Consider the following 21,571-nt stretch of genomic DNA (forward strand, 5'->3'; position numbering starts at 1 on the left):
TGGTAACCATGCCAGGCTCACAAACATCTAGTCACCATGACTCCCTCGCTGAAGGCCCTACTGGAGTTCCAGAATACAGAAGGACCGGGTTCCGGTCAGTGCTGACCGAGAAATTGAACCCGCTTTCTGATGTCGGCCCTCCTCTACAGGGAAGCCGGGTCTTTGCTGCGTTGACCCTCTGCTTCCTGGAGTTTCCGGCCCCATCGCCCCCTCACTTCGCCCCCTTTCCTCCCACTGTTTGGTCCTCCCTGTTCTCCAGCGACATGAAGGAAAACAAATGCAAACACCTCGTGAGGGAGGATGGGGGGGCATCATGTGCAGCCCTTCTGAGCTGCCTGTTCGGGGCTCCATTTAGCCTAGATTACGCAGCCTGTCCTGTCCCTGCGGTCCAGGCCGGTCCAGTCAGGTCCAGTACCTGCCGAAAGCTCTCGTTCCCACTGAGATGCCCCACAGCTCTCGGGGTGTCAGATTTGCCTTCTTTGCTCACCTCCTCATACCGCAGGGTAATTTTTACTCTATTGACTCGAGTCTGAACGTGGACCGCCCGTAGCGATCAGGTCCGGTAGGTATCAGGGAGCAGATCTTTCGACCGCCTCGTTGACCACAAGCGGAGTGTGGAACCGGAGACAGCAGCCAGAAGAAGCCAAAGGAGCAGAAAAGTGACACTTGGGGGTCCTGCTTGAGTTTGACCAGAATTGACCGCAGTCCCACTACTGAGTTCCCTCTTGTTTGAATCTCCGGTCTCCTTCTGACACCTTGTTATCCACATGCAGGAGGGGCTGTTCATCGCCGCCGCTGTGCGTCACATCATTTATCAGGGGTGTTATTGGTGCCCGTCCAGACGAGCACTCGAGAAAGGGGCTCCGGGGCCCCCGACCGCTACGAGGAGACCGCGGACATGCTGCAGCTGCTGCTGATCTGCTCTCGGCCGAGCGAGAAAGTTCTAGCCAAACGGTGCTAAATTGGGGACGTGACCCAGTGCGTCAAGGGAGCTGTTGCATGATGCTGTTATTAATGTGAAATACCCTCACCGTGTGAAATTTAACATTCTGCTGGAAGGGATGAGGCAGGTTCAGGGGCACAGAGCTAATGAGTGTCAATTGCCAGCACCTCATTCTATATTTATTCTTTTATCTGACACTTTTCTCCAAAGCGACTTACGATGTTAATGTACCTACAATTATTCACCCATTTATACAGCTGGGTAATTTTACTGGGGTAATTTAGGGTAAGTACCTTCTTCAAGGGTAATACTTTCGGAGGTGGGAATCACACCTGCACCCTTGGGGTCCAAAGGCAGTAGCTCTAACCACTACTCTACCAGCTGTCCCCCTTGCAACATGAATGATTTGAGGTCTCCTCCAAAAAGAAACACAGGTACAGGTGGCAGCTCATGTGGGTGGTTCCAAGAGACCTCAGGTGACGCTTTTACACGGTCAGTATGTGATGGTGGGTGTGTGTGGGGGGTGTTCAGAGTGATCCCAACCCTGAAGGACCGAACAGCGGTGGAAATGTCCCCAGTGTCCCCTGCAGACTAAGACATTAACGCTATGAGTGACACCCTTCAGGGCAGCAGGGAGCTCAGTGGTTAAATGCTTCTAGCTGGTGTTTGAAGAGCCCGGCTTCAAATCCCATGGCATACTGTAGTGCCCTTGATCAAGGTTGGTACCCGGAATGGATGCAATAGAAGTTACCCCGGTGTATAAATGACTGAACTGTTCTTAAAATTAATCACCTCTGAGAAAGACATCATATTAACACAAAGATTTCAATAACATAAAGGACTTATTGGGGTCAAACAGCTGTAAACGTCTTTCTCTTTAGAATTTTTCAGCACAAACATCTGCTATACAAGAAATTCACATCCTGCACAGCAGATGGGCACAACTGGGCATTTTCCATACATATTCCAACAGGCCCAGAGAGAGAGACGTTCTATTGTAGTGGGACGCAACTTTGAGAAACGTGCTATCAGACTTGGGGGAGATGTTCACACGTAGTTCAGTTATAGAAGGAGCCCGGTAAAAATCCTGACTGGAAGGTAGAGAGAGATACATAGTTTTCTCCACAGATTTCCAATGACGGTTATGGGAGACGGTTGAGAATTTAATTAAAAAAATAAAAAGCGGAGAGATGAAACCAACAAATGTTTGTTAGCTCGGTTCATTCATCAGGGGAAAGGGCACCTTTAACCACGAGTGATGTCAGATGCGTACGGGAAAAAAAAAATGCCGTTCTGGGTGTCAGTTTGTTTATACGGGTTCCGCAAGTGTGTTTACCGCAGTGGAGTTACAGACCGACACTGAACCGCTATAGGGCCTGCTTTGCTTCGCGCATCTAAATATGGAATTAATAATTACAAGCTCAGTATCTATGTCACACACACACACACACACACACACACACACACACACACACACACACACACACTTCCCCTGAGACGGTAACAAGAACGCAGGACACACAACACAGCTCATTTCAACATTAAATACCGTAACATTTTGCACATATTTAGGGGATTTATGACCAATCTCCTCATGAAAAGGAAATTAAAAATAAGCACAAGATGCATTTCGCAGTGCAAAATGTGCACATGGTGAAAAGGATCAATAAAAACACTTATTAAAAAAAAATCTTGCTTTGTAAAACGCAGATGCACTGCTGAAATGAATGGGAAGTGTAGCCACAGGAATCACTTCCATATGATTTGTAATCCTGCAAATATGCTTTCAGGGTACAGGAATGTGGTGCTCCATAAGGCCCACTTCCGAGGGAGGGGACGCTGGGCGCTCGCGCCGTGTGACCTGGCGCAGTGGAGTTCACGTCAAGTGCAAAATAGTTGCTGGGATTAAAATAATCGGGAAAGGAAACAGGAGTGCTGGGCTGGATCAGCTTCACGGGGCGACTTTCACAAAGGAGAAAACACATCAACAAAGACAGTTTTATTCTCAGGAAAGCCAGTGGCACAAAAATAAATAACGGAGGAACTATAGTGTATCATGATGATGCATTTTGATCCCTCATGCAGAAAACAACAATAAATAGGTGTGAACAGACTAACAGTTATGTTAAAACCGATGCAATAATGTACGTTTCTCGATAACACAGGTTATTAATGACTCCAGAATTCCCATTAGGTTATATGCTAGCCTTTTTCGGCTGGTCCCTTATGAACACATGAAGCACGACAAGGTTCACCCCAAATTAATCCGCACTCATTTCACTCAGATACACTTTTCGGTCAGTGGCAGAGCAAAGGAACACATAGGTAAACATAGCGTAGTTATTTCTTCAAGGTCCTCCCGCTTAAATACGTGGTTTACACGTCCCGCAAAATGCTTTGGTCGCACTGTCCCATAAACCGACAGCACCACGTCAGTGAATCACTACTCTGTGTCTACGTAAGTGTGCAGAACAGCTTATTAGAGCTTATTAAATTAAGCAGGATTTCAGTAGGATTGCTTCTGCATTTAATGCAGTAAACGAACAGATTCAGAAAATCAGAACAAAAAAAAAAAAAAAAGAGTGAAGCACAAAAGAATGTCAAAACTGATTAGTTGTCGAGGGTTTAACGTGAATCAGGCGCTTTGTTGCGGAGGGGAAGAAACGAGACGAGAATGCAGAAGCGATGGCGTAGTGTACGTGAACCGGACAAGGACATTGCCAGCTGAAGAACAGGGTGCTGCGTATAAACGTGTCTATGTACAGTTCAGGCACGGCTGCGGGTATCAAACACCGTGAGCGGGGAGAGACGAGTCCTGTGTGTAGCAGACTGTGGGAAGGGTGGAATCCGGTTCGTTCCCGGACAGCAGGAGAGGTACGGTACAGCATTCCTACAACGCAGAGCGGTGTTCGTTGGCGGGGCCACCGCTAGTTCAGCGACGGAGATCGGTCCGTGGTCCACAGCAGTTCGATGTACGGCCATTTGGTCTGAAGACAGCGCTTGATGGGGGTGTCGTCAGTGCGTACCATGGGGTCCTCAAATCCCAAAATCAACGCTGTCCCTTCCACGTACATCACCTGCGGGGGAAAGGCATATGGCGATAGTGTTGCTGAAGGGCTGCAATCTCTGACAATCAGACACGGCGAATTAGGCTAATGAGACACCACCAATTTAATAACGAGTAGACACCCAATATGAGGCCAATTACGTGCATGACCTCATGCCATGACTTCATCAACAATCGGTTCCAGATCGCTTCCGTGTTTCAGGGATCGCATTTCTCCTGTATGCATACATTACTTACACTGTGTTCGGAACCGGGCAAGAAAATTCCCCGGGTCTCCAGACTGGGAGGCGTTTAAAGCTCAACGTTAAACCACAGGACCAAGTCGACATTCTTATCATGTTTTTAAAGATGAGATCATCCAAGCGCTTGTTGTTGGACCAGTGTGGATAGCAGTGTTTCCAGCTTGATAAGCATCTGACTGAACTGGCAAACTGCACTCTACATCGCCAGTGGCAAGAAAGACATCCTCACTGCTCAGCAGCTTCATTAAGTGGGTAGGCTGTGCACTGCTAAGCAAGTGCATCTGCTTGAGCATTTGTGTTTGTATGTTACTCCTCAGCACAATAATGAGGAAAATACCACTAATTCACTTATGTTTTAAATGCTTCACTGCGGTTTTATTGCCAAGTTTATTCCCAGATTGTAGAGTTTGTTTAGGTTTTGCCTCTAATGTTAGTACTAACTGAGTAAGAGAGACAGTTAAGAGAAAGGACACAAATTTTGCCTAAATTGTATGCAACATGTTGACAACTAACTTGCAGCCATTTCTCAGAAACTTCAACCCAGGGATTCAGAGTAAACATAACCCACAAGCTGCCTGTCTCCGGTCCAGTTTGACCAGAGTTGAAGAGAATCGGATTGAAAATGCTGCTATTGAAAGGCATATTTGAATAAATGTCACATTTAAATCTGCCCCACATATAAAGTAATGGCAAAAAAAGAGAATGATGTTCACCACGATGACTGTATTTACTCTAGCAACTTGACGTTCAGGGCGACGGTGGGGTTCGAAGGCTGACATCGGTAATAATACGGTAACGCCACACCCATCCTGGACACTCTGTTGTGGTACGAACACATCGGTAAATCAGCCGAGGTCCTCCGGTGCCCAGACACACGATGAACGACCGAGGAAACTGAACAGGCTCTCGAGCAGAGCGTAAACAATCCGCACGTGATTTAGAGAGGAGTGTGTAGAAGGACTGGAACGAGTCCCTGAAGAAGCCCTGCTTTAAAGTGTGGCCCCACAAACTCGAGGAGCGCAGATAACAGATCATATACAGAGTTGCGGCCAAAAAACTTCCCGAGTCCCTGACAAAGACAAGTGTGTTGGGTCTTCACACCAAGACAGAGATTAATGATCTTGTGAGTGAAATTACATTGTTATTATTTAATAGTAGCCTGTCCTAAGTTGATAGAACCAGGAAAAAATATGGATTAAATCAAATATTTGCACAAAATGTTTTTTGCTGAGAGCACTTCAAACCAAATATTTTTACCTGATAACATGTTGTAAGATCCCCCACTCACTTGGCTAAGTTGTTCAAGGAAAGCATATTTACAGAAAACAATTAATATTAAACATTTGAACCTCGTGGCCACAACATATAGAAAAGATGTGAAGAATGTCAAAGACGACAATTCAAACAAAGTGAAACAAAAAAATGCAACTAATCAAAGAGGAACACAAACAAAATATAAAGTACCATTAAGATAATCTACATTACATTTTTCTCCAAAGCAACTTACATCTCAGCAAAAATACAATGTGCATTACATACAAAATCTAAAATTTACTGAATTATGCAACACGGTAAAACCGAGCACATGGGCCTAGAGGGGATGTTAAGTTGCTTTGCTTGTTTGAATCCACAGACAAAGAGATGCCCCTCACTTCCTGTTTATCTGATGAGCAAAGTCTGCCTCGATAAAGTCCAGAAATACTCTGACAGGGTTGGGGCTCGGATTAAGCATAAGTAGGTGGATTTATGGGTAGAGTGTGCAGCGGTACATAGTGAAACTTTAACAGGGTAAAATCTCGTACACCTGGACACAGCCTTTGATTCTACGTAACGATGGTTTCTTCAACACTCACGGACTGAACAACAACCAACTAACAACCAAGGGCCACCTGTCCTCAGGGTCTCAAATGTATACAGGCACAGTGTCAAAGTAGAAATACAAAGTCTAAGTGTATTTACCTTCTCATTATGGTTTGACTGCTTAAGACCATTGCAGTGATACACAGGGAAAGAGTCGGGGATCCCAGAATCCTGAAAAGGAAGCAAAGTGCACATTAATATTGCCGATAATCCCACGTGTTTTTGGCCCTTTAAACACACTGGTCCCGTAGAGCAGAGAAGCACAGAAAGGCTTCGCATGAGGTACCGCGGTACTGGAGAGCGTGGTGGCGGACTCAAAGTGATCGCACAAGACCCGGTAGACGTTGAATACCAGCAACTAGCAAAAGAGGCTGGAACGCCTGAACAGTTTCACCAATTGTGACTCCTGTTAGCTTTAAGACGAGGACTACAAAGGGCTGCACCGCTTCCCCGGGTTCGTGACGAGTCGTAACTACAGGTGTGAAGCTGCAGTGCCCCCCCCCCCGCTCACGTCACACTAACTCTGCTGTTATTATATTTAATTTCTTTTCCCCTCCTCGGTTCCTTTGGACTGTTGGTCTTCAGAGGACTGCAGGGAATCGGTAACATCTAAAAGGGTTGCCGACGGCTAAGCGTGACATTAGCCAGGTGCGCGTTCGCCAGGACCGGGGGGCCTGGATTCATTACAGGGGTCATTTCTGCCTATTTTCACATCAGCTCTACTCTGTTTGCTGTGGCCACCGTACACACTCTCCACGCACCAACGGAGGTGGATGGGGAAGGGGGTACGGAAGGTGGACTAGAGGAAGCTCCTCATTCTGAGCGAAACAACTCGGGCGCCGAGGAAGTCAGCTGACAGTCGGGTACCTGCTTATGTACCAGCTCAGGGTGTGAGAGATGGGAAATCACAGTGAACAATACCATGTTTAATCAGCCTACAGTGTCTGTGTGGCCTGACACCCCTTAGTAAGACATCAAGTTTATGCATAATCCTCCCAGAGGAGTTTGAGGACTAGAGAACCAAAGAATTATAATCAGTTGGACAAGCTCCCATACAAATAATGGCCATTACCTGATCTGGGAAAAATTCCAGCAGAAAGGGCCCTAGTAACACGATGCCCAGGCCCTCGGGGTCCAGTTTGGTCTTCATGAGGTTCACGCTGAAAAAACAGAAACGGCATCTATAAGAGAGCAGGAAAGTGCTTCTTTGACTAGATCTGACTGCATATTTTGACACGGACGGCTCTCAAATGAAAACAAAACAGGGTAATTTAATTTAATAACTTTGTCAGATTAGCCCTCACTATGCAGAGAGGAACTGCATGTTCAGTCGCTAAATATAACAGCCTACGGAAATTCCTGCAAGTTTGAACATTGTTTTAAAGCACAAGCGCTGATAAAAAGAAATTTCCTTTTAAAGACAAACACAGCGGCAAAGGCCAAGCTAAGATATTTACTTCATCTCAAAAGCAGACAGGTGGATAACGGCAGTCAGGATGGTATTAATGGGCAAAACTTTAAATATGAAGTTAACAGACAGCTCTCCTGACTGGATAGACAATATGCACGTTCAAAGAGGACCTCGTGACCTGAAACGATAACGCAGTGTAACTTGGCATTTATTGTATAATCTCTGTGCTGGAGCAATTTTAAGGCTTTTTAAATGATGTGGAATACAGGAGGGCTTTTTTTGCGGCTTCACTTTCGCGAGTCGCACGAGTGGCCCTGAAGCACCTGCTGAAGAAAATCAGACACCTATGTTAAGAGGCCTGAGCCAGTTTACCAGAAAGACACAAAACGGGGTCCCGTTTGATGCTGGTCTTGAACGTATTCAGCAGGGGAGAAACTCAAGCGGCAGCACGACACCGAGCACATGGTCACTTCAGAAGGGTTTCGAACACAATCCTGCTACAAGAACTTGTGGGTGTCTGCAGGTGTCCCATCCCAACCACTTCCCCCAAAAAGCCAATGGTAATGCGTTTTCACCCTGCAGCATGATGGTTTCCTCTGTACCTTAATATCCCAAGGGGAACTCATGAAAATAACAGATCGATCAACCGGTTCGAACCTCCGCAGACCTCATGTAAAATGCCAGAGAAATAACGTGAAATGTCCTGGTGCACCTTGAGATCCCCAAGCAAACACATCACGTGTCAGCGGTTGGTTGCACGCTGGTTGAAGAAATTAAACGCACGAATAAAAGAAGACTGGTTGAATGCACGGAAGGGGTGGTGGGGGGGGGGGTGGTGGGGTCCCTTTTCCAGCAGATGGCCTTGTGCACCGTGGCTAAGGGGATGGTGGGGGAGTAGAATGCATCTTGGGAACGGCAGACTAAAAGAGCAGATGTGGGAGGGCTGCGCACGGAATGCACCGGGCCACGGACCACAAGCCTGCCTCTGCCAGGATGACTTACTACTCGGGCTCTGTGACGAGGTCCAGCGCCTTCATCACGTCCTCCAGCAGCGTGTCAGGGATGAAGCCATTATCTGCAGAGGAGGAGAAACATACGGGGAGAAGGTGAGCCTTGGTCTCATGGGGATCCTTCAGAAAGGAACCGAAGATCTAGAGGAAAGGCTGCAGGAGGCAAAAAGCACTTGGCAAACGGGATGCAGAAAGGCCTGCGAGACAGGATGTGGTTAAAGTCACCTGCAAGGGAAGGGGGATTCTGTCAGTGATAAAGACCACTATGGAACGACTGCACTGAGCACATCTAACAATGTCAGCGTATTGTGAAACGTCCAAGTAGGACTTAGTTAACGCCACGCTTTTAATACCCCTCCTTTCGGCAGCACTAAAATGCTCTGAACACTGCTACGGTTTCATAAACGTGACTTGACATTACAGCTGAGTCAGAGGACTTGGCATCTTGTGTACTGATGAGTGACGAGTCATTTAAATAAATATAAAAAAATTTAAATTAAACTCTGGCCCACATTATGTTAGCCGTGTCCAGCAGAAATTAATCTAAGCCCTGTGCCACTTGAAACTGTTACTGTTGAAACCCGCTTCACGGCAACCTCGGTGACACACACACACACACACACACACACACACACACACACACACAACGGAGGAGGAAGGGACACCCGTCACATGACCACAGCTGTGTAATCCCTGTCGTAATTTCCATAAAAGGGGTCAGGTCAAACGCTGTACGGCAATCAAAAAAACGACTTCAAAACAGCCCTATGTAACATGAGCCTAATTTCAATTCAACGAAGACTCCCTTCCGCCACAAGAACACAGCAGGTCAAGTGAATGCAGGACGCTGGTAAAGAAACCAGCAACACGTCTTGAACCTGATACCCGAGTGCCCCGTATTAGTGCTTAGAGAATCAGAACCTCAGTGAAAGATGTAGCGCTTCACATTACAAAAGAAACGAAGATATTACCTTCAGGCACTTCAGCGGGACTGGCAAACCTAAACTGCATGTCGTGTGAGAGAGAGAGAGAGAGAGAGAGAGAGAGAGAGAGAGAGAGAGAGAGAGAGAGATTGCCTTATAATGGACTGGCGCTCCATCCAGGGTGTACCCTACCCCACACCCTGTTATTCTAGGATAAGCTCTGGATCACCATGGCCCTGCAGTGCACAAGTGGTTGGTAACAGAACGAATCAAAGCACTTCACTCTGTACTGTTGCTCATACACTGACACCTGCTACAGGAAAACAGGTTACACACCAAGCGGAAGGACACACTCAGGAAAAACTCTGGATTATAACTATTAGGGCATGAAAGCAATGTTTTATTTTGGAGCTTAAAAGCACTTTCGGTTATGAACGCAACCGCAAAACGGCACGTTTGGTACGAAAAGGTGTAAGTTACTAACGCCGAGCGTCTAGATGGAACACGGCACCTCCTCTGGGGTCCTCTTTAACCAGAGCCCAATACGCCTGAAGCTTTACACCGATACGCTGCGACTAACACAGCTTTGTAATATCCTCTGGGTCATTCACTTTGCCCACCGTGCGCCTCATAATGCATGTTTCTGCCGAAGTGTCTCTGAGGATCTAACCCAACAGCTACGTGTAGGGGGCAAGCACCATGACTAATGCGCCACATTACAGGAGCACGGCCCGATACTCGATATTTGTCCTGTGACACGTACTTTATGAACAAGTACGTCTGGCTCACTCAAACGGTTCCGTTTTTTTTTTTTTCCCCTCCGCAATGAATCCAGGGGGAAACGCTGATGAGAAAACGCAGATGCTCCCAGGAAAACCAACAAGAGGACGTTCGAAACAGTGGAGCCATCGAACGTACTAAGCATGGAAGTGGAACGCCAGCTGTAACAAAGCAGCCTGGGAGGAGGAGGAGGAGGAGGAGGAGAACAGGAAAGGTAAAGGATTTTGAAATCAGGCTCCCTTTTCAAAAGCCCGTCTCGTACCCGCGGTCCATGTGCGATCCTACTGGGAACCGCAGCTCCGAGAGGCCTGGCGCTCTCGCCTGCTCATGTAGCTGGTGTCAAGGAGGACGAGATCATTTTCAGCTGGTGCGCGGAGCCCCCCCTTCAGCGCTGCTCCTCAAACACGAGCTTAACTAACAAGACGTGCCAGATGGCGTCGCCGATCGGGAGCCAGTTGTAGGGCGTGGCCCCAGTGCCAGCTGACCGCGGTGCCGCTCCCGGCGGCCTAGGAATCGTGCGGTTCCTTCACGGTACCGGAGGGCGAACCACGCCGGGGCTGCAAGCGTGCGCCGTGGCCTTGAACGGGGGAGACCGCCCCCGCCGGAGCACCGCGTCGTTCTGCGCCCCCTTCGGCACCGTCCGTCCCATCGAAAGCAAAGCACTTGAGTTTCAGGGACACCCTGCAGACCTTTATACGCATGAACGGATGGAAACTTTGCCAAATTAAAGATCCTTTCAGGTTATAAATCATTTACTTGCATTCAGAAACTATATTTCACAAAACATCGCAGGGGAAGAGCTGACAAGCTTATTTGTTGTAAATTCTTACCGAAATATGCAAGAGAAAATTAAGAGGCCTTTCTGTGCTGTTCCTCAAACCGCAACTTGGTTTATATGTAAAATATACATATTTTCCTCTTTATTTATTTAGTCGTTCACCACATCTCGGGACAGGGATGTGGCTTCGGGCAGTTCACTCCAGTGTCACCGTCTACCGGGGAGATAATGGGATGCAGTCCTCAGGCGTACACAGGCATGCGAAGCAGCATATTGTTCCCATAAACACACGAGGCACAAGAATGTTGTTTACTGCTTTTAAAAGACACTGAGCTTCGCGTCCTACGGGAACGGGGACCCGCTGGAACAAAGCGCAGGAGCCTATTCCGAAGGTACGCCTCTTAACATTAATACTTCACGGAAAGGTGACGGAAATCATCACATGGATGGTGATGAAAACGTGAGGAAATATGTTTGCATTTCAGCTTTAACAGTCAAGGACACGGCTGGAGTGTCGAGCGCACTCGAAGAACACGGGCCGAAAGGCCTAAATCATTTTCAAGTTGATGACACAATAAGAAAATTTTCCAAAGTTCTTAGATATGTTGACTTTTGCGCCAGTTATGATTAGTTAAGTTATGATTGGTAAAAATTTACAGATTATAAAAATACCACTAGTTCTTCTACAGTGTCCGTTTTAGCCACGCAATCTTGTAGCAATTGGAAAAAACTCTAGAGGCACCAGAACATTCTAGAAGCATCAGATCCTAAAAGGTACTAGAATATTCAGTGCTTTGAACTCGGTGCCAAAATTCTTGAAAATTTATTGCTTTGAAGTATGTGGAATATTTTTCTGAAAACTGACATATAGTATGAACGAACTCCAAAAGTATGATCAACTCTAACAAAACTAAATGGAAAATGAAAAAAAATTAATAAAAAATTGTTACATCGTGTTCTTACACTGTCAGTCACACAATAGAGCAACGGAAGGCAAACAAGAAAGTTACTAAATAACGAACTGACATTTTCCAATCAGTTCTTACAGAAAACATTTAAATTTACATGCGTTCATTTATCTGATGCTGTTCTCCAAAGCGACGCACAATTTTACGTTACCTACAATTATTGACCCATTTATACAGCTGGGTCATTTTTAGCGGGAAAAACAAAACGACGTTCTCAACTTGTAGTAAAACAAGGAATGAAGGGCTTTGAACAACGATGGGAGAGCGTCTGAAACGCACCCGTCCTGAAAATTAAAGCCTTTTCACAAGCTTGATGCGTGCTTCCCCAATCACTGCAAGTCAGGGTAAGTACCTTGTTCGAGGGATAGGATATTACAGCAGTAGGTGAGATTCGAACCAGCGACCTTCAGGTCCAAAGGCAGTAGCTCCAGCAGTCAATAAGAGCGATAGCACCCCGTTAGTCAGACACTTGTCCTTGTCCTGAGTAACTTTGCGGTTCCTAATCCTCTCCCCTTTTTCCTCTCGAGCCATGAGCCCGATGCCGGTCCACCTCGTGGGGCCGAACGAGAACAGAGGGAAGCAATTAGGCAACAGCTGTCTCCGCAGCAAATTAAACAGCAACTTTTACATCCCTGCCTGGCTAATGTAAACAGACCGCCATGTCCTGAGCCGCGCGGGAAAACGCGGGTCTGGGGGGCAGCACTGGCAATCGGGTCAACTCCCCTTTCAGATCTGCATCACGCACATTCCTCACATTTGTGTTCTCATAAGCACCAGAGAGGGAGGCCTGAAATTCCTCAAATAAGTCAGTGTTTCGCTCAGAATTCTGAAGAACCGGGCTGGGAGTGTGGTGGAGAACCTGTGGCGTGCGGCTGCGTGCGGTGCTGGGGGTTCGAGGAGGACGGTGACTACAAGTACCGTCTACGGTGGCGTTAGAGTGCTTGTGATGGCGACGTACAGCGGTTTCAGTGCTGTACGATCATACGGTACCAGAGAAAAGTGTGAACGCCTGCTGGGATCCAGTCTTCTGTTCATGAGCTACTCAGGTAATGATTCTGAGCAGGAAATGAGGTGCCATGTCTTCCCAGCTCTTGTGCAGAAGGTTCCGGAGATGTAGGACACTTGAGGTTGTCTTCGTTTTCGTTCTTCCGCTTTATTTGCCCTGTACAACTATTGACCGGGACGCCCAGTCACTCTCATACACACATGCTCCCCGCTGGTTCTGAACACGGCGAGTCTATCACAGCTGTAGGACAAGCTCCCTCACCGATCACAAGCGTTCCACTCAAACACACACGTTGCTCTAAAAGCCGCTAACAAAAAGAGGACGAAAAGTTCGCTTCTCCCAGCTCCTCTACGTCCTTCAGCAACGCAGTGGGGTTCCGACCCATGATGAAATCCCGCGGCCCTCTTTCCTAGTTTTTCTGTTGGCAACACAAAGCGCCGAAGCCTCCGCTTCCCCACGGAGCAGAGAGCCTTGGGTTCGCCCCATTAGCGCTGCGTGCTACTTCACCATGTCATCCTGTAAACTGCCCTACATCTGGACACGCAAACTAACAAAGAAGGGACAGTCACCCCCAGCACCTACCCCCACCCTCTGTTCCCCATGTGCAAAAACAGCTCCATAATCCTCCCTCTGATCCCCTCCGCGGGTCATGTCTGTGGGGGCCGTTGACTCAGCTGTGGGGGGTGGGGGCCAACGTTCCTTATCTAACTTCCGCTCTCACGGGGGAGTTCTGGACCAGCACTGCAAGGACGCAAATCCGCTCAACAGAACGAGGCACGTTACCGCAAACTGGTCTGGAGCTGAGGGAGGGCAGAGACCCATGGGGTCTGGACCCTGTGGTGGGGATAAAGAGTAAGAGACAGGGTAAAAGTGCACATCCCAATGTCTGTGGGGTGCGAGAGCATCTTACCTTCAGGGTCAAAGGTTTGGAAAACTCTCCTGGCTTGTTCCGATGGCGACTCTGGTGCCACCAAGGCCATTTCCTAAGACGGGGGAAACGAGAACGTGGTCTCAGTCACCAACATACTACGGTACCCGGTGGGGTTCACACCCTGGTGTCATAAGCAGCAGGTAAAAGAGGTAATAATTGGTACACTGGAGTGTTTTTCTGTCCTGACTGCATTGTCTGTGATAGAGAAAATCTACCTATGGAAGATCACATTTCAGCACCACTTGTCTGGTTGAACACATTTTCCCACCATGGTGGGAAAAACTTTGATGGAAAGCTGCCCCGGCCCAACTACTACTGATGGCCATCGGCTGTTGGAGGTGTAGAATGTGAGGTTCCATCTTGGCTCAAGGAAAAAGCAGACAAGATGGGGGGGGAAACAGGAGAACACTTAGCCTGAGAGGTACATGGAGTGATGGGTCTCCTCTGATTTACACACCCTCTCTAAAACTGCCCTTTTTTTTTTTTTTTTTTTTTTAAAATCACACACACGGCAGGTTGGACCATGGTCCTGCTCTCCGGTGGGTCTGGGGTTCGAGTCCCGCTTGGGGTGCCTTGCGACGGACTGGCGCCCCGTCCTGGGTGTGTCCCCTCCCCCTCCAGCCTTACGCCCTGTGTTGCCGGGTAGGCTCCGGTTCCCCCGTGACCCCGTATGGGACAAGCGGTTCTGAAGGTATGTGTATGTATATATATGTATGTATGTATAGACATGCCAGAAAAACGTTTGTTATTTACTGTTCGGTGAGCAACTGCACACGATCATTATAAATACTTCACATTGTCAGTGAGCACTTGTCCAGTGGGGTCCAGAGTCTGTCCTGGAAGAAAAGAGTGCCTCTCTCTCTGGTTTGTCCCCCCCCCCTTTTTAGACACACAGTCTCACACACACGCAAACCCGCTATGGGAAACCTAGAGTCATCAGTTCATCTGAAACATGTCTCTTTGGACTGCGGGAGGAAACCAGAGCAGCCGGAAGAAAGTCACGCGAACAAAGGGAGAACGTGAAACTCTACGCAGGCTGAGCTGGATTCGGACCCACGGGCCAGGACCTGCAAGACAAGTTGTACCCACCGCACCGCCATGTCACCCCAACTTCAAACAGTGAAAAGGGGGAAATAAGGACATTGAGCATCTCATTCCCAGGGTGAACAACAATGGAAACAGATTACTGTAAGATTTACGTTTAATTGCGACTACATCGCTGCTGCTGAAATAACCCACTGGGGAGTATTTTATATGTCAGTGTAACTGCATTCGATTAAGATCCCTGTTTTTTCTGGCCTCCGGGACTTTGGACTGTCCTTCCCTACCCTGAACAGGAATATCGAGTTTAAATACACGATTTCTCCATGAGTGTTTACCGGACGAGCGTCTTCACACAAACACAGCAGCTTTATTGAAAATAAACGCGGATGTGTAGCCCCGCAGCACGGATTTATTAAAAATGCCAGTCGCTCTTCCTAAGAGAGGAGAGTCGAGCGCTCCCACAGAGGCCTCGCAGCTGTTGTTGGGTCAGCGGGAGACGGGACGCTCCCCGGGTCGCCGAGAGCATATCCCCGCAATATTTATTCTTTAAAGTACAATAATATACTTCTCCCTTAGCCCAGCTGCTGACAGGAATCATCTTGCTCATGGCCAAAATGATTTGTTAGGTTTAAAAATTCAACATAAATCGCACACTATATAAATATATACATTTGTGTGTTGGGGGGGGTTAACATTTTTACTGTTGTGCTTTTTCTACAGAATGACAGATTGCAGTGGATTTGCACAGCAGGGAGCTTTGCGGACATCCCCGTTTGGAGTAAAGGTCTCTCGTGAAGCTCTGCTTTGCTTTAGCATGGTAACCCGGAGTGCGCTTCTGTCAGTAAAACATCACACAAACAGGCCCCGCTCACTCATACAGACAATGCACAGAAACTTCTGGAACTATATAACTCTGGGGTAAAGCATCCTGCGTCCTTCAGAAACACGTTTTACCTGTGTATACTCCACACGTGGAGTGGTGGGGGCTGCGTGGGCTAAAGAGAAAGGCATGTGCGGATGTGCAGATGTCAGGGGTGGGTCTGCGTGTCTATGAACACACAAGGTAGGGGAGGAGACCAAACTCACGCATCAGGACATCAATGGACTGATAGAGAACAGACGTCACAAAGGCAGATGCCTTTACTGTAAAATGCCCAAACGTTTCTGACGACAATCCTTAAACATGTTGATTACTCTTCCATCCTTGGCCCAAAAATGTATTCTGCTGCTATGGTCCACACCAGAAGCTCTTCGTACAAACATGTTTGACTTAAGAGTCTAAGTTACTTCCACTATTAAAGTTAATATTCAATCTGTATCCTATTCTGATGAATTCTGGAATATTCATTTTTCACCTTTCCTGTATTCATTTGTCTCCATATGCATCGTCTTCTTATAATGGTGCACTTGGCTTTGGAAGAAAGTATCAGCTAAATGCATCACTCATGTTTCCTTAACGGCTTGTGTGAGCCAGGGCTGTGGTGGTCTGCAGCCTGCTCCAGAAGTACAATCCAAGGCTGAATACGGTACAGCCTGGACAGGATGCCAGTGCACTGCAAAGTAGGCTCACTCACAATGGGAAAACTGGGAGTCACTGGATCACTGAAATGCATGTGGGAGGAAACCAGAGCACCTGCCAGATATGGACACAGGCAGAGGGAGAGAACATTCAAACTGGAAATGGATTGAGCTGGATTTTGAACTGATGCCTGAACAATGGGCACTGTAAAGCAGCTGACCTACCCACTACACCACCTTGCTGCCCTTAAATGACTCAAATGTAAATGCGCTGTGACCTAATTCAACTCTGCTGGTTACGAAACACACACACACACACACACACACACACACACACACACACACACACACACACACACACACACACACACACACACACACGTGTAGAACAAAACGCCATCAATGTTCATCCCAACAAGTAGCAAACACACCAAACGCCAAAAGCCAGAGCCCAAGGAGGACAAGACACAGTAACAAACTGCGTGCGGTTATGTGGTCTTGAGCGCCATGTAATGTGATCAAGGTGTGAAACAAGATTGCAGCCGTTCCATCTTTGCGCTGTCGTGAGACGCAAGACCTCGTTCGACCACTAGCGCGCCTGGTTTATGAGCGTCCAAAGGCTGCTTTTAAATGGGAAAGAAACACTTGAGGAACAGGGGCCAGTCGGAGCATCTGTTGCCTTTGCCCGGCGTCTTGTTTGCTTTTGCTGAAAGGAGAACCTGCGGTACCCAAACAGCCGACGGCCGTGTGAGGTTTCCACTCGGGCCGCACGTAAACGAGAACATCCCTGCACTTCGGAGCCCTATGCTGATCATGGTAATGAAAATAAACAGCATGAGACACTGGCCAGAACAGCAACTCTTTCTTATTATGAAGTGAAAACCTTCATACGTACAGCACTTCTTTTCCTCGGGGATCGTAACGTCAAACCAACAGACATGGCGATTTATATCTCTATTTATATCTACTTTCACGACAGACAAACACAACGTGACGCTGTTCTAAACATGCTTGATTTGTTTTCCCACAATCACGGCTAATTTGCACGTTTTCCCCAAAATGAATCCACCTGAACTGAGATGACAAATTCAATCCGTATCAACGCAATGCAAAGTCCGCATAGCGGCTTTCGTAGCGTCTACTGTACTGCAGGAACACCTACATGTCGACTGGAGACTTCACAAGGAGTGTACAACTGCGGGGGAGGGGGGGGAGGAGGGGAGAAGAAGGAGAAAAAAAAAAAAAAAAAAAAAAAAAAAAAAAAAAAAAAAAAAAAAAAAAAAAAAAACTGTAGGAAGTACAGAGTCCAAATGCAAGAACCACTTGTGAAACGCTGTGCAGACACGGAGCTTACCGTGATCTGCAGAGTAAACGCTCGGTTGCAAGGCAGAGGCTCAGCCGACCCTTTTGGGCTCAGAGCCGCGACTTCTTTTACTACAATCATCAGTAACGGCAACAAGTTATTTCAAAATCTTGTCGAAAGAGGCCTACACCACAGCCGAGACACACGCACTCACTCCCGCCCGCCCCATCCGGTACCCCAATGCAAGAAAGAGCAACATTCGCATCAAGATGTTATCGGTACTGATGCTGTTCCCGCCCTCTGTAACACTGACTTGTAATGGGAGAAACTAGTTGACAACACTGGCTCAGTGTTGGCTCAGTGTTGGCTCAGCGTTTGTTACTTTAAGTACCTGAGTGCTCAAACAAAAACAAATGCGAGCGAGAACGCACAGGCTCTCGCCACACGGGCTTGTGCAGCGTATCGGCTCCGGAGAAGCGCGCGCACGCACTCCCAGCGCCGCGGCTACGAAAACGAAGAGCTCTGACGATTACTCAGCTTCCTCTAAATAGAAAGCATTCGGCAGCCAGCCTTAAAAGGACATGTTCTGTGGATCTCAAAGTCCATTCTTTCCCGAAGGCGATGGCGAGCGGCACGGCGCGGTCCACGGGCCGCCACGCTTACACGGACGGAGCCGCTTCAGCGGCGACACCTCCTACGTGCAGAAACGGTGACATGCAGTCAACAACAAAACAGACTTCGTGTGTGGCAAACAGACAAGTGTCAAATGCTGGCCCGTCCAGCCCGACGCCACAGCATCTCGGGGCTGTCCAACGTGGGACAGTAAGTTCTCAAACCCTGTACCCTGGTGTCTCGCGCCTTCGCGATCCTCCCTCCGGCTCGAGTGAGCCGGCGGAGGACCATCGTTACGCTTACGGTCAAATCATCTCACCTCGTGCTGCACTACGCCTTTGGCCCAGGAGCCGAGGGGGAAACCTGGTACGGTGCAGCGGCTCCTTCGCAGGACAGGCGCACTTGAACGCCGGCTGTCCTTTCACTGCTGTCTCTCTGTCCATCACGTCCACCCTTTGTGGGCAAAGTAGCCCTATATTTACACGTCAGAGTGAACAAACAGGGGGCCAAAAGGCCCATTGTGTCCCACTAAGAGAGATGTGTGTGGAACACACATATGATGTGTGTGTGTGTGGGGGGGGTTTGGTGTCCCGACGGCACCAACCGGGATGATTAATGGTTTGTTGGGTATGGAAGTGCTTCTCGCGGCACTTCCTCAACAGGGGACTGCTTGTGGTCAGCATGACCAAGACAATCCCCGCTCCCCAACACACACACACACACACACACACACACACACACACACACACACACACACACACACACACACACACACACAGCGCTGGACTCAGACCCTTCCTCCTTTGTGGCTCGCATGGTAAAGGTCACAACAGGAACAAAACTACGAACGGATATTACTTTACCCGCCTGTTGCGCTCGGATGCAGCCCAATTGCTCTGGTTTATCTGTTCATCTCACTGAAAGCCCACCTTCCATTACGGCTTTGTGCTTGTATTGTGTGCGTTTCCGCCCTTCATACTCATTCTGAAACGGAGATCTCCCCATTCCACCTAATCAGCCCTCGGTTTAGAAAAGCTCACATTAACACTGGAGTGGGTTATGATACCAGCATTCCCTCCCCCCTTTGTCTTTAAGCCGGACCACTGGGTTTGGCCCACCGGGTCGCAAAGCAAGGCACGGCAGACCTTCACCGAGTACGCGCAGATCATGAAAACTGGTCTGGAGTCCAGCACGACTTCTCCCAGTTCAGCACTCGGCCTTCTGTCACAGCAGCCGTTTTACCCATCAGACACAGCTGTCCCTGCACACCGTCTAACTTTCCTACCTGGAAAAGAAGCCCTAGAAAATCTGAGACAGGGACCAGGGGGTCCCCGGTACTGGGGCGTTGAGATGGGGGTCTCCCGGGCACCATCGGGCCAAGATGTGGAGCTCATCATTTACCATCGCTTCAAAGGGAGAAAGAGGAGCAGGAGGAAACCCGACTCGGGAGCCGGACTCGCGTCTCCTCCAGCGCATCCATCTCGTCCCCTTTGTCCCACAGCTGTCACGCTGCCTCTCAGGCCTTTGTGCGAAGGACGAGGTGCGTGTCGCCCTGGCGCGGTGTTTCATTACTCGGCATTACTCCGGTCTATGGTTACCGTTCTGTCGAGGTTAGCGGAGCAAGGGGGCCAGAGGCCGCTGGAGCCCAACGTACTCCATTACCTCGCCTGCGGGCTGTGCGGCAGCGGCCGTGTCGGTGCACTTTGCGAGGAGCTCCCCTTTTCTGCTCATACCTTGGTGTAACTAAACCAGACAGACTGGAAGGCAAAGCCTGTTAATGCATCGCAGCCTGGATGACAGATGACCATGATGAACCGGAAAGACTTCCACGGAGCTCCTTTTTGCCCGATTGAGGAAGAACCGATTAACCGCGTCTGCTCTTCTTCCATCGGGCCGCTTATGGTCCTGAGGGCGAAGCAAAGCCACAATAAATGGGTACGGCCGAGGAAACGGGTTAAAAATACGTTAACAAGGCTCGCAATACTTAGCGTCCGCTGAAACGCTTCCTGGGGGGCGAGCGGAGCAGCTGTACCTGCACACCCCCTGGGCAGCGCACACCTCAAGGGCTGTTCAGCAGCGCTCTGCTCCGGCCCAGGAATGACTCTTTAAAAGAGGAGCCGCCGCAGCTTTTCTGCATCCAAACACGGGGCGCATTTCAGCGGTCGGAGAATGCCAAGAACAGCGTCTACGAGGGACCGGTGGTATTTCTGTTGCCCGGAGGGAAGACAGGCAATACTGCCGCCCAGGCGAGCGGCTCATAGGTCAGGATAATATGAAGCAAGGGCAGCTAGTTGAGTTGCGGTGCATTCCAGTGCCTCCGTTGTTCTTTACCGTAATCCTCCTGCGGCCCATTTAATCATCCTGGAATCATTTTAGTCTGAGTCCATCTTTTTCTTTTTTAAATTAAACGAACAGCAAAAAATAAGAATACCGGAATGAAACGGTACTCACTGCTAAGATCCAAAAATATAACAAAATGCAAGTAATGCAAACGATGAGGATGGGCCGGAAAGCAGAGACGACTGGCTTTGCGTGGACGGGCTGCTCGACCCGCAGCAAAAGCTGAAACAGATGGGGACCACAGATCTCTTTTCCAAAAGGAAATCATTTTGTTGTTCACCTGGGGGCACGTGCAGCGAAACGTTCGGGGCCGCATCGAAAAAACCCCACAAAGTATTAACCTTAATCGGTCTCATATTTTCGAGCCATGAAGAATGTGTCGAAGTTATTAAGGAGAGGAGTCGGTATTATCGAAAGGGTCATTTCTGATATGTCAGGAACTGCAGCCACTGCTATAACCTGGACTATTTTTCATTAGTTTCAAAGTAAAGTCTGGTGATACCGATAGTGAATTTTTCCAATTGTGTTGCATTGCGTCACACAAGGAAATACAAGAAAAGCAATGTTGATATGCAGCTTAACCCTATAAACAGACACACTGGTGGACTGAGTGTGAAAGGGATTGAGATGAGGTCTCACTTCAAAGTCAATTTCACCCATATGTCACAAAAGACAAAACTGAATGATACAAGTTGCTGGTTGGGTTCTGCGAAAATCTGAAATACTGCTTAAAAAAAAAAAAAAAAAAAAAACCAAATTAACTTTGAGCTAAATTAAAGTCTGAAAACTAAACTGCCGTGTCCACAAACTCCCAGGTAACGATGACTGTTGACGG

General features: G+C 48.2%; 1 protein-coding gene across 1 annotated transcript in view; it reads right to left on the bottom strand.

Annotated features, from left to right (window-relative positions):
* Positions 1–2,927: 2,927 nt before the first annotated feature.
* mindy3 (MINDY lysine 48 deubiquitinase 3) overlaps positions 2,928–21,571 on the bottom strand; it is a 30,084-nt gene continuing 11,440 nt past the window's right edge. Inside the window, exons 11-15 of the mRNA XM_018762939.2 lie at positions 13,899–13,971; positions 8,526–8,598; positions 7,185–7,272; positions 6,212–6,283; positions 2,928–4,020 (exon numbers count right to left, since the gene is read on the bottom strand). Coding sequence (XP_018618455.1) covers positions 3,871–4,020; positions 6,212–6,283; positions 7,185–7,272; positions 8,526–8,598; positions 13,899–13,971 — 456 coding nt within the window. The 3' untranslated portion in view covers positions 2,928–3,870. The remainder of the gene's footprint in view (positions 4,021–6,211; positions 6,284–7,184; positions 7,273–8,525; positions 8,599–13,898; positions 13,972–21,571) is intronic.

Source organism: Scleropages formosus, chromosome 18 (assembly GCF_900964775.1).
Source record: "Scleropages formosus chromosome 18, fSclFor1.1, whole genome shotgun sequence".
NCBI lineage: Eukaryota > Metazoa > Chordata > Actinopteri > Osteoglossiformes > Osteoglossidae > Scleropages > Scleropages formosus.